This window comes from Balaenoptera acutorostrata, chromosome 1 (genome assembly GCF_949987535.1).
Source record: "Balaenoptera acutorostrata chromosome 1, mBalAcu1.1, whole genome shotgun sequence".
Classification (NCBI taxonomy): Eukaryota; Metazoa; Chordata; class Mammalia; order Artiodactyla; family Balaenopteridae; genus Balaenoptera; species Balaenoptera acutorostrata.
In genome coordinates, this window is record NC_080064.1 from 149264181 (window position 1) to 149278227 (window position 14047).

Consider the following 14047-nt stretch of genomic DNA (forward strand, 5'->3'; position numbering starts at 1 on the left):
ATTCTGAGGGTTGTCTTTTCATCTTGTTTATCCATAATTTGGACCATCCTCTCTTCAAAACCTCAACGTCTTTGCCCTTCCATGAATCAGTTTCTTTGACTATATTATTTGCTTTCCAGTCCTTTACAGTCTCTATGTCCACCTCCTAAATGTGTTACTCTGGGTTCCATTGTTAGCTTTATTGTTGGCTTACTTTACAAATCTTCACTAGGTGAATTCATCTATACTCACACTTCCATTGTCATGTATGTTGTGATGCGCACCCCCCCACCCCGCCACTCTCTCTCCAGCTCCCATCCTTCCTAAATTCCAGGCTTGCATATCCAATTATCTACACTTGAATTAGCCACCTGGATATCTAACACAGCCCTCAATCACAATATGTCCAAAATGACATTCTCATTCCTTCTGTCAGCTCAGAATCTCTCATTCTCCTGTGTTTTGTAATCCCATCCAAAGCTAGAATCATGAATGTCATCCTCTCTTTCTCTTTATTGCCCATGGCTAAAGGGTTACCTATCTCTTCTATGCCCCAAATCATTTTGAAATCCATACTTTGAACTCTAGCCCACTGCCACCATAGACTTCATTCTGTATTACCTGGATTCCTGCAATAATCTCTCCCAATTGATTTCCCAGCATCAGGCTTTGTTTCTAATCCATCTTCCTCACTGTTGACAAGATATTTCATTCCACTTGTTTAAAACTCTTCAATGGCTCCCTGAGGTTTTCAGAATAAAGGCTAAACTGTTTCAAAAGGAATATAAAACCTTTCATATTAAAAGTACTTCTCCCTTAAGAAATAATGATAATGTACTCTACTGTAACCTTTCCAGGGCTCAGGCTGCAACTGCTCTTTAATGCCCCATCTCCAGACAAGATAAAGAGCCATTAAGTCCCAGCTCTTTTCACTAAAGGGAGGCATTGCCACCCTGAGTGAAGTTCAGAGAAGAACAAATGCTCTTGCCAGGTCATCAGCAGAAGAAAACTACATATCTCCATATTCTCAGGTCCCTGCACAATGCTGGGGCCAAATACAAGTTCCAGGGACAATCTTTCAAGGTTTCTAGACACTAGAAATCAAAGGGAGTTTTCTTAATATGATGTAAGGCCAACTTACTGAAGTGAGCATCTCCATTTGCATGAATACCTTCAGAGGCTAAAGAAATTATATTGGTAAAGAAGTGATGCTTGGTTATCCACTCATTGTGGTCAGCTGTAGTGCCACATGGCCTGAGAACACTGGGATGCTGATGTAGGGGCTGAGGTAGTGTTTGTCTCACATATGGACAGGAACAACCCAAACACTGTGGTACATGTACATTGATACAAGAACTATATAGAAATCACAGGTCTTTCAAACTCAAGGAATGTCAACAATAGCAAAATGAACTATGTCTATACATAATAAGGATGCACTACTCCCTGCTTGCTTAGGAATTTACTTTCTGAATTCTGTGGTCACATCTTATTTTTATTCTACCTGCCTCAGATATCAGTATTATTGTATTATTTAGAATACATAAATAATATTTATTTTCTAAATGGAAACATCATTTCCTCAGAAGAGGGTATGTGGCTTCATAGAAAAAGATAATTAGTCATATCAATTCTTAATATTGAACATGTGTTATTCTCCATTAGAGCTTAAAAAATAATGAAACAAATAAATGCTTTTACAGAAGCTCATATGTCTCCATGGAAAAATTATTGAGGTCATTATTCTTTTCCTTGAGGGATGCAGATCAACTCTAATTATATGTGACATTTCTGAAACTATGCAGTGTTGCTCCAACTAACACTTTCCTTTCAAATATTTCAGATAGATTAGCTATACCAACATGTTTTATTTCAGCATGTTCATCAAAAACTATTCTTCTTACTCCAAAACATAATATTTTCATTGAAATTAGTCTTCATTGGAAACAGAATAGACTTTAACATGAAAAGCAGAAATAAGGCCACATATGATTAGAGCTCTATGTTTATACTTAACCAATATCATTTAAGAAGATTTGTTTTTGAAAAAATAATGTAAGACTGGAACTTACTATTAGCCAGGATCTTTTCCTTGGGGGAAATCTTGTGTTTTTGTATCATCACTTGGAAATTTGATACTATATATTACTTTGTATTTTTTATATTTTGTACTACTTACACTTTTAATAGTGAGAATTCCAAGTTATCAAAAAAATTTAGCATTTTTATGGAATTGAGAACTAGAAATATTCTTGTTGCTTCTGAACATTCAGGTAGCTTTTAAAAGTTGGAGTATCTGGAATGGTTTAGGTACAAAAGGTAAGGAATATATTGTGAACAGTCACACACCATGGTTCATGTGTGTAAAGATGACAACCAGAATGTATTTAGTTGGTTTTTATTTAATTATGACCTTTAGTAAGTTATTTCAAGACTAAAATTATCAAATAATTTTTTTTCCCACTGCTGTAGAAATGTTAGTAGAATTTCATTTATAAAAATTTTGGCCCTATTAATCTATAGATAAATTACAAATTGTCTTTCCCTTTCTTTCTTCACATTCTCTGTTGAATTTGTGACCCAATTTTGTCATTTCCCTAAACTGCATTATAAATTAGAAAATACACATCTGCTCAAAGTGACAGTTCCATTGTAACTGGCTCAACTGTCCGGAGCAGCTGCAGCTCCAGAGGGTTCCCATAAACTTGCTCATGGCCTTTACTCACATGAGCTTTCCCCAGATGCAGTCACCAGAAAGTACATGTCACACAAAAGGCTAGGGAGGACACAGCCGCCAAAGTATCCAGCACAGCGTTTCTATGATGGGAACGCTAATCCAACATGTTAGGTGCAAGACTTATGCATGTGGCTTCTACAGACAAGTGAAACTAGACTAAGCACAAAAGAAGGTAGACCTTATCACCTAAATTCCACTGTATTTTTCCCAGGGACCCCGGGGGCTTTGCCAGCGACACCATGGATGCTACGGATTTTCCTATTTCTCACTGCCCTTGACTCAGCAGAGGGGAACTGGAACACCATAATGACATCTACTGTCACACCATCTTCCTCTGGACTATGACACACAACAGAAAGCAATGTGGCTGACAGGGTCTTGGTGTTCCAGCTAGGTGTCAGGCCTGTGCGTCGGAGGTGGGAGAGCCGAGTTCAGGAAATTGGTCCACTGGAGACCTCCCAGCTCCACATAATATCAAATGGCAAAAGACCTCCATCTCAACGCTAAGACCCAGCTCCACTCAACGACCAGCAAACGACAGTGCTGGACACCCTAAGCCAAACAACTAGCAAGACAGGAACACAATGCACCCATTAGCAGAGAGGCTGCCTAAAATCATAATAAGGTCAGAGACACCCCAACACACACCACCGGACGCAGTCCTGCCCACTGGAAAGACAAGCTCCAGCCTCATCCACCAGAACACAGGCACTGTCCCATTGACCAGGAAGCCTACACAACCCACTAAACCAACCTTAGGCACTGGGGGTAGACAGCAAAAACAATGGGAACTATGAACCTGCAGCCTGCGAAAAGGACATGCCAAACACAGTAAGTTAAGCAAAATGAGAAGACAGAGAAACACAGAGCAGATGAAGGAGCAAGGTAAAAACCCATCAGACCAAACAAATGAAGAAGAAATAGGCAGTCTACCTGAAAAAGAACTCAGAGTAATGATAGTAAAGATGATCTAAAATCTTGGAAATAGAATGGAGAAAATATAAGAAACGTTTAAAAAGGACCTAGAAGAACTAAAGAGCAAACAAACAATGATGAACAACACAATGAATGAAATTTAGAATTCTCTAGAAGGAATCAATAGCAGAATAACTGAGGCAGAAGAATGGATAAGTGACCTGGAAGATAAAATAGTAGAAATAATGATGGCAGAGCAGAATAAAGAAAAAAAAATGAAAAGAATTGAGGACAGTCTTAGAGCCCTCTGGGACAACATTAAACACACCAACATTCGAATTACAGGGGTCCCAGAAAAAGAAGAGAAAAAGAAAGGGACTGAGAAAATATTTGAAGAGATTATAGTTGAAAACTTCCCTAATATGGGAAAGGAAAAGGTCAATCAAGTCCAGGAAGCACAGAGAGTCCCATACAGGATAAATCCAAAGAGAAACACGCCAAGACACATATTAATCAAACTATCAAAAATTAAATACAAACAAAAATATTAAAAGAAGCAAGGGAAAAACAACAAATAACATACAAGGGAATCCCCACAAGGTTAACAGCTGATCCTTCAGCAGAAACTCTGGAAGCCAGAAGGGAGTGGCAAGACATATTTAAAGTGATGAAAGGGAAAAGCCTACAACCAAGATTACTCTACCCAGCAAGGATCTCATTCAGATTCGACAGAGAAATTAAAACCTTTACAGAGAAGCAAAAGCTAAGAGAATTCAGCACCACCAAACCAGCTTTACAAAAAATGCTAAAGGAACTTCTCTAGGCAGGAAACACAAGAGAAGGAAAAGACCTACAATAACAAATCCAAAACAATTAAGAAAATGGTAATAGGAACATACATATCGATAATTACCTTAAATGTAAATGGATTAAATGCTCCCACCAAAAGACAAAGACTGGCTGAATGGCTACAAAAGCAAGACCCATATATATGCTGTCTACAAGAGACCCACTTCAGACCTAGGGACACATACAGACTGGAAGTGAGGGGATGGAAAAAGATATTCCATGCAAATGGAAATCAGAAGAAAGCTGGGGTAGCAATTCTCATACCAGAAAAAATAGACTTTAAAACAAAGACTATTACAAGAGACAAAGAAGGTCACTTCATAATGATCAAGGGATCAACCCAAGAAGAAGATATAACAATTGTAAATATTTATGCACCCAACATAGGAGCACCTCAATACATAAGGCAAATGCTAACAGCCCTAAAAGGGGAAATCGACAGTAACACAATCATAGTAGGGGACTTTAACACCCCACTTTCACCAATGGACAGATCATCCAAAATGAAAATAAATAAGGAAACACAAGCTTTAAATGATACATTAAACAAGATGGACTTAATCGATATTTATAGGACATTCCATCCAAAAACAACAGAATACACTTTCTTCTCAAGTGCTCATGGAACATTCTCCAGGATAGATCCTATCTTGGGTCACAAATCAAGCCTTGGTGAATTTAAGAAAATGTAAATCGTATCAAGTATCATTTCCGACCACAACGCTATGAGACTAGATATCAATTACAGGAAAAAATCTGTAAAAAATACAAACACATGGAGACTAAACAACACACTACTAAATAGCCAAGAGATGACTGAAGAAATCAAAGAGGAAATTAAAAAATACCTAGAAACAAATGACAATGAAACAAATGACAATGAAAACATGACAACCCAAAACCTATGGGACACAGTAAAAGCAGTTCTAAGAGGGAAGTTTATAGCAATACAATCCTACCTCAAGAAACAAGAAACAACTCAAATAAACGACCTAACCTCACACCTAAAGCAATTAGAGAAAGAAGAACAAAACACACCCAAGTTAGCAGAAGGAAAGAAATCATAAAGATCAGATCAGAAATAAATGAAAAAGAAATGAAGGAAATAATAGCAAAGGTCAATAAAACTAAAAGCTGGTTCTTTGAGAAGATAAACAAAACTGATAAACCCTTAGCCAGACTCACCAAGAAAAAGAGGGAGAAAATTCAAATCAACAGAATTAGAAATGAAAAAGAAGTAACAACTGACTGCAGAAATACAAAGGATCAAGAGAGATTACTACAAGCAACTACATGCCAGTAAAATGGACAACCTGGAAGAAATGGACAAATTTTTAGAAAAGCACAACCTTCCGAGACCAAAGCAGGAAGAAATAGAAAATATAACTGATCAATTACAAGCACTGAAATTGAGACTGTGATTAAAAATCTTCCAAAAAAAAAAAAAAAAAAACCCAGGACCAGATGGCTTCACAGGTGAATTCTATCAAACATTTAGAGAAAAGCTAACACCCATCCTTCTCAAACTCTTCCAAAATATACCAGAGGGAGGAACACTCCCAAACTCATTCTATGAGGCCACGATCACCCTGATACCAAAACCAGACAAAGATGTCACAGAGAAAGAAAACTACAGGCCAATATCACTGATGAACATAGATACAAAAATCCTCAACAAAATACTAGCAAACAGAATCCAACAGCACGTTAAAAGGATCATACACCATGATCAAGTAGGGTTTATCCCAGGAAGGCAAGGATTCTTAAATATACGCAAATCAATCAATGTGATAAACAATATTAACAAATGAAGGAGATAAACCTTATGATCATCTCAATAGATGCAGAAAAAGCGTTTGACAAAATTCAACACCCACTTATGATAAAAACCCTCCAGAAAGCAGGCATAGAGGGAACATACCTCAACATAATAAAGGCCATATATGACAAACCCACAGCCAACATCCTTCTCAATGGTGAAAAACTGAAACCATTTCAGTGGTGAAGACACTGGGTGTCCACTCTCACCACTATTATTCAACATAGCTTTAGAAGTTTTAGCCACAGCAATCAGAGAAGAAAGAGAAATAAAAGGAATACAAATGGGAAAAGAAGAAGTAAAGCTGTCACTGTCTGCAGATAACATGATACTATACATAGAGAACCCTGAAGATGCTACCAGAAAACTACTAGAGCTAATCAATGAATTTGGTAAAGTAGCAGGATACAAAATTAATGCACAGAAATCTCTTGCATTCCTATGCACTAATGATGATAAATCGGAAAGAGAAAATAAGGAAACACTCCCATTTACCATTGCAACAAAAAGAATAAAATACCTAGGAATAAACCTACCTAAGGAGACCAAAGACCTGTATGCAGAAAACTATAAGACACTGATGAAAGAAATTAAAGATGATACAAACAGATGGAGAGATATACCATGTTCTAGGATTGGAAGAATCGACATTGTGAAAATGACTGTACTACCCAAAGCAATCTACAGATTCAATGCAATCCCTATCAAACTACCAATGGCATTTTTCACAGAACTAGAACAAAATATTTCACAGTTTGTATGGAAAAACGAAAGACCCCAAATAACCAAAGCAATCTCAAGAAAGAAATATGGAGCTGGAGGAATCAGGCTCCCTGATTTCAGACTCTACTACAAAGCTGCAGCAATCAAGACAGTATGGTACTGGCACAAAAACAGAAATATAGATCAATGGAACAGGATAGAAAGCCCAGAGATAAACCCATGCACATATGGTGACCTTATCTTTGACAAAGGAGGCAAGAATATACAGTGGAGAAAAGACAGCCTCTTCAATAAGTGGAGCTAGGAAAACTAGACAGCTACATGTAAAAGAATGAAAGTAGAACACTTCCTAACACCATACACAAAAAGAAACTCAAAATGGATTAAAGACCTAAATGTAAAGCCAGACACTATAAAACTCTTAGAGGAAAACATAGGCAGAACACTCTATGACATAAATCACAGCAAGATCCTTTTTGACCCACCTCCTAGAGAAATGGAAGTAAAAATAAACAAATGGGACCTAATATAACTTAAAAGCTTTTGCACAGCAAAGGAAACCATAAGCAAGACGAAAAGACAACCCTCAGAATGGGAGACAATATTTGCGAATGAAGCAACTGACAAGGGATTCATCCCCAAAATTTACAAGCAGCTCATGCAGCTCAATATCAAAAAAAAAAAACAACACAATCCAAAATGGGCAGAAGACCTAAATAGACATTTCTCCCAAGAAGATATACAGATTGCCAACAAACACATGAAAGGATGCTCAACATCACTAATCATTAGAGAAACGCAAATCAAAACTACAATGAGGTACCACCTCACACCGGTCAGAATGGCCATCATCAAAAAATCTACAAACAAAAAATGCTGGAGAGGGTGTGGAGAAAAGAGAACCCTCTTGCACTGTTGGTGGAAATGTAAAGTGATACAGCCACTATGGAGAACAGTATGGCGGTTCCTTAAAGAACTAAAAATAGAATTACCATATGACCCAGCAATCCCACTATTGGGCATATACCCCGAGAAAACCATAATTCAAAAAGAGCCATGCACCACAATGTTCATCGCAGCTCTATTTACAATAGCCAGGACGTGGAAGCAACATAATTGTCCATCTACAGATGAATGGATAAAGAAAATGTGGCACATATATACAACGGAGTATTACTCAGCCGTAAAAAGAAACGAAATTGAGTTATTTGTAGTGAGGTGGATGGACCCAGAGACTGTCATACAGAGTGAAGTAAGTCAGAAAGAGAAAAATAAATACCATATGCTAACACATATATATGGAATCTAAAAAAAAAAAAAAAGGTTCTGAAGAACCTAGGGGCAGGACTGGAATAAAGATGCAGACGTAGAGAATGGACTTGAGGACATGGGGAGGGGGAAGCGTAAGCTGGGACAAAGTGAGATAGTGGCATGGACTTATATACACTATCAAATATAAAATAGATAGCTAGTGGGAAGCAGCCACATAGCATAGGGAGATCAGCTCCGTGCTTTGTGACCACCTAGAGGGGTGGGATAGGGAGGGTGGAAGGGAGATGCAAGAGGGAGGGTATATGGGGATATATGTATACGTATAGCTGACTCACTTTGTTATACAGCAGAAACTAACACACCATTGTAAAGCAATTACAATCCAATAAAGATGTTAAAAAAAAAAATGGGCTAGGGAGAAGCCGAAAGACTTTTGTTAGGAAAAAAGAATAGCTTTCTACTTTTCAGTGTTGAAAACACAATGATACATCTCATATTTGGCTAAGAATCACGAAGATCACTCATAAGCAGGCAAACAAACTTGTTTTTCATATTAAATAAGCCAGTTAATGTAGAAATTTAAATTTTTGAAAGGATTCAATTATAGCCTGCATTGGATCCTCCAACAAGTCATACGTTGAAGCCCTAATCCCCATTATGACTTTATTTGGAGATAGACCCTTTAAGGAGATAATTAAGGTTAAATGAAGTCATAAGAGTCAAGCCCTAATCCAATAGGACTGGTGTCCCTATAAGAGGAAGGGCCTAGAGTCCCCCCTCTCTCTGGGCACATGTGCAGATACAAGGCCCTGTGAAGACACAGCAAGAAGGCACCATCTACAAGCCAAAGAGAGAGACCTTATCAGAAACCAGTGCCTTAATCTAGTACTTCCAGCTTCCTGAATAGTGAGAAAATAAATTCCTGTTGTTTAAGTCACCCAGTCTATGGTATTTTTTTATGGCAGTCCAAGCAGACAGATGATTATCTCACTGCTCTGGAAAAAATGTGCTAGTGCTTTGTACAAGTTAATCCTATCAAAAAAGCACTGGTTTTTAACAAGTTTTTAAACTTTAATCAAATATATTATATCAATGGCATAAAGATAAAATTTCCCCCTGTTCTATATATGCCTTGGTTGCTTTCAAAGTTTTGGACTGTGACCCATAATAATATTAGTATATATATACACATATGTATATAATATATATTTATTGTATATATGTGGGTGGAAGTATATATATATTTCCACAAAACAACACTTTTTAAACTATCTAACAGCGATGTGCTCTGTTCAATTCTATTTTACTTAAAAAAAAAAATGGTCTGTGTGTGTTTTTAACATGCATTTCAATGCCAGTTTATGGCTGGAAGTTTGAGAAGTTCCCTTTTCAGCTATGTTATCCAGAATATTTCCTAGTTACAATTTCCTTTGTTCCCCTTAGCATCTCAAGACCCTTAAAAGTACACTGAAGTTAAAATAACCATAATTCTCTCCCTCCCCTACCTCATTCTCTCCCTGTCTCTGTCTCTGTCTCTGTCTCTCTCTCACACACACACACACACACACACACACACACAAACACACACACAAAATGAGCCTAACTAAGACTGGGGCAAATCAGTTGAAGTCCTATTCAAAGCAGTACTTTTCACATGATTTAAACTAGAATGTCAAGCATATTGTCTTGCTGATTTGTTTATAATAATGTTTTTGGTTTTATGGTATAACTAAGATATAGATTAATACACACAAACTGAATATATGAATTACTAGTTGAGAAATAGGGTATCGATGAAGAGAAATGTTGGATAACTTACACTCCTAATTACCATAGGCATCTTGGGTATTAATAAGAAATTATATGGCTTGATGTGTTTCAAAGAAAATATTTGTTTGTAGAGCGAAATTAATTTTATCATTTCCTATCTTATTCTATTTCATTTGGGTGTATGTTTAAAGAATCATGCTTGTTGTATCAATCAAAGATTTTGACACTGATGTCTCTTGGTGTATGAACACCAGATAATGAAATGGAGGGATAATTAAAGGAAGACAGTGGGTACTATAGTTGCAGGTCTTACAGATTTGCTGTGCTCTGAAAAAAATTAGTAAAGTTGGCTAAGACCCAGAAGCAAAAAACACAGAAATCATAATAAAACACTACTTTGTCACACTCAAACTAAAAGTACTTCTGGACCCTTCTATATAAAATCGAAAGTTAATTTCTAAACTATAAAAAATTTCAAAGTCAAGATTTAAATTTCACACTTTCCAAAATTTCATGAGTCAAAATTCTAATGGTCATTTCTGTATATACAGTTGCACAAAATAGATAACAAGATATCTTTTCGAACAGCCGAAGTCAGTACACAGGGAAATTGGTCATAATGCAAACTAGCTTTGGGGAATACATGCGTGTGTATACTTGTGCACTTGCACACACTTATACAGACCTAAGAAAAAAGAAAATAATTGAATACAATAAAAATTCAATATTATATAATACATTCACTTTTTCATGCTACTGGTATCTTGACACAAATATTTCCTATTGTCTCTTTATGGAATAAAACTTACTCTGTGTCCTTGAGGAAATAAAGAAATAAAAGAAAAAAGTAAAAGAAATAATGAAGAAAATGTTTTTAATTGCATCTTTTTTCGTTACAAATTACCCTCAGCACCAAGATATCATCTGGCATGTAGAGATACTTAGTAAGCTTTGGTTAAATCAATAAATTATACCTCATATGATTGATAGCCTCATACAGCAAATTCATGCCAAACATAAACATTAAAAATTTTAAGTAATGTTTAAATATTTTAAAAAATAAATGTTAAAAAAAACGTTTAAAAATAACCTTTACTGAATTAGCTAAATAACATTGTTTTTGCACACTTCTTATTTCTCACCTCTTCTTTTGTCTTTTTTGATATCACTCGGAGCCAGTCTCCAATCATGCTCAGGACAGCAGCAAAGTAAGCAAGCCCTACAAGGATCCAAAACCATACGACAGGCTTATAGAAGTCTAGATATTCAATATCTGATCCACCTGTGAGAGAAAAACAAAGTAGGACAAAATAACTTCATATTCATACAAGTAAATAACACAGATTCCTGCTAAAATTATCAACTAAATTTTGGCTTTCTAAACACAGAAATCTTCTTGTCAGTTGATCCATGTTATTTTGTTCATATGGAATTCCTTGTTTTCACTCAATTAATCCTTATCTATTTTTCAAGAACCAGTTAATTCTTTTTTAAATTGAAGTACAGTTGATTTACAATATTTTATTAGTTTCAGGTATTAGTAAGTTCTTAATAAGACCTTTCATTACTTCTCCAGATAATAACAATTTTTCCTTGTCCCATGTTTCTTTTTTATTATAATTGATCTCAACTAGTGTAGCACTTAATTATTCCATGTGTATTAGTTTCTCTTTCCACCTCTATTGCAACAAATGGGAAACAAGAGATGACACTTCTTTTGGTATGCATTTAACTTTGTATCTTTATCTTATTGCCCATCAATTCATGCTAACCAATCAATACATGCAAACCAATCAATTCGAAGTCAACTTGGACAGAAAGTAGTTCTTATTTTAAAACATCAGTACAATGGATTGATAACAAATGCCAGAGACAATGTCTTGGTGGGTCTACTTTGAATAAATAGTAACTTGCAGGTGATATTGCCATTCATTATTCTCTGACTTTTCAGAGGAATTCCCATGTTTGTCATAAATTTAAATCCGTAGCTCTCAAGAAAAAATTGGCAAAGGAGTTCTTTCGCTTTAATCTATGTTACTTCTCCAGTCATTTGGTATAGTAACTGCACCTATGAGAATCTGAATACATTTCAATACATCCCAACTTTAGCACATATTAATAGGGCACTTAAATTAAGTTTCAAATACTGAAACAGTTGTGTTTTTTTCACAATAGAGGGAAGCATGTCTCTCTCTTGAGAAATTCATAATTTAGCCTGAGAAAGCCTCACATAGACAATTAACCACAATGGGGTATATCAAGTGATAGGGAAAAATAATAAAAAGTTCTATGAGAGGACATAGAAGAAATGGTTTTTACTTCTGGAAGGGTGAAAATGGGAAGACAGAAGGTGAATCTTAAGTAATGAGGATCAAAACAGAAAAGTTCAGTGTGAAAATATTTGGTATATTCCAAGGACTGTTAGTATTGACTAAAGCTGCATTTGGAAGGGGGTCAAGGGAGCAGACAGGTAGAAGAGGGGAACCTAGAAAAAATCAGTTGTATCAGGTTGTAAAGACTTGCTCCTGAAGTAATGGGGAGTAGGTAAAAGTTTATAGGCAGATTCGTGTTTGACTATATGCACAGAAAGATCTAGTGGCAGAGAGAGGAGGACTGACAGAGAAGCCCCATGAGAAACTTTGTTCTGAACTAGCTAAGCAACAATTGTGCCTGAGTTAGACTGGGATGGAGAGAAGAGACATTTGAGGCAGAATTGTCAGGGATTGACGACTAGATAGTTGGTGTGATAAGTGAAAGGAAGGGGTCTAGGATGACCAGAGACCACAGACCCTTATTGGGAGATGGTACCAGCAACTGAACAGGAAACACAGGGGAAGGAACAGTGACAATAAAAGGAAAAGTCATTCAAACTGGGACATAATAAATTTGAAGTGCTTGAGGTACCAACAGGCAAGATAGCCAGCAGGATCCTTAAATACTAATCTAACACTTAATAGGGCAGAGCAGGAGATAAAGATTTTAGGATCAACAGCACAGAGACTAGGGCTGCTTAAACAGGGGTGGTGGACACACTCAATTCACAAAATTTAACCTGTACATTCAGGAGAACAGCTAATAAACAGCAAAAACACATTAAAAATCAAATATAAAATTTGGAATGTAACATTACTCTCTAATTATAAATTAGACTGTGAGCTGCCCACAATGACATTTTCAAATACTAAAGGGTCAGAGTAAAAAGAGAACCTTTTTCTATCAGGCAAATAATATGAACAGATGTAAGTTCAGCTTGCTTTTGGGACAAAGAATAATTTTCAAGATTCAGTTTATAAAGTCAATAATATTACCCTCAAAATATTGTAAAATTTTTTACCTTGTGCAGCATTTATTAAAATGTAATTTCTGGGAAGGATTACAAAGGTTAAATGCATCTTGTGATGGTTAAGACTTGGCCTGTGGGGGATGCAGCTCCACAAATTCACAAAGTGACTTAAGAAATGTGTGTGGAAATTTGTTATATGATAGGCTCACTAGCGAATTCCATTTTTAAAATGTTTCCATTTCAATGAAACCAAAATGACATTTTTTCCCAAGTACTTTCTCTTTCAAAACCAGAAAATCCTCATCCAAATAGTTGTGACTCACTTAACACATAAGTTCACCAAAATGTTGATTTTAGAAGTTAGTTCATGTTCAAGATGACTTTTTATAAGTCTTCTTTCTTATAAACAGGATGTCACAGTTTGAAAACAGTAAATTAACTTAATCACAAAAAGGTCTATATTTGGGTAAAATGTTCATCCCACAAGTTTTAGTGGATTCTAAGCCTGGGGAGGGGTGGGATGGGGGATGTTTTCCCATTCTTTTTTTTTTTTTTAAAGCTTTTTTTTTTTTTTTTAAATAAATTTATTTATTTATTTTTGGCTGTGTTGGGTCTTCGTTTCTGTGCGAGGGCTTTCTCCAGCTGTGGAGAGCGGGGGCCACTCTCCATCGCGGTGCGCGGGCCTCTCACTGTCGCGGCC

At 36.3% G+C, this 14047-nt stretch overlaps 1 protein-coding gene across 1 annotated transcript in view; it reads right to left on the reverse strand.

Annotated features, from left to right (window-relative positions):
- KCNK2 (potassium two pore domain channel subfamily K member 2) overlaps positions 1-14047 on the reverse strand; it is a 159094-nt gene that overhangs the window by 45528 nt on the left and 99519 nt on the right. Inside the window, exon 6 of the mRNA XM_007175574.2 lies at positions 11207-11346. Coding sequence (XP_007175636.1) covers positions 11207-11346 — 140 coding nt within the window. The remainder of the gene's footprint in view (positions 1-11206; positions 11347-14047) is intronic.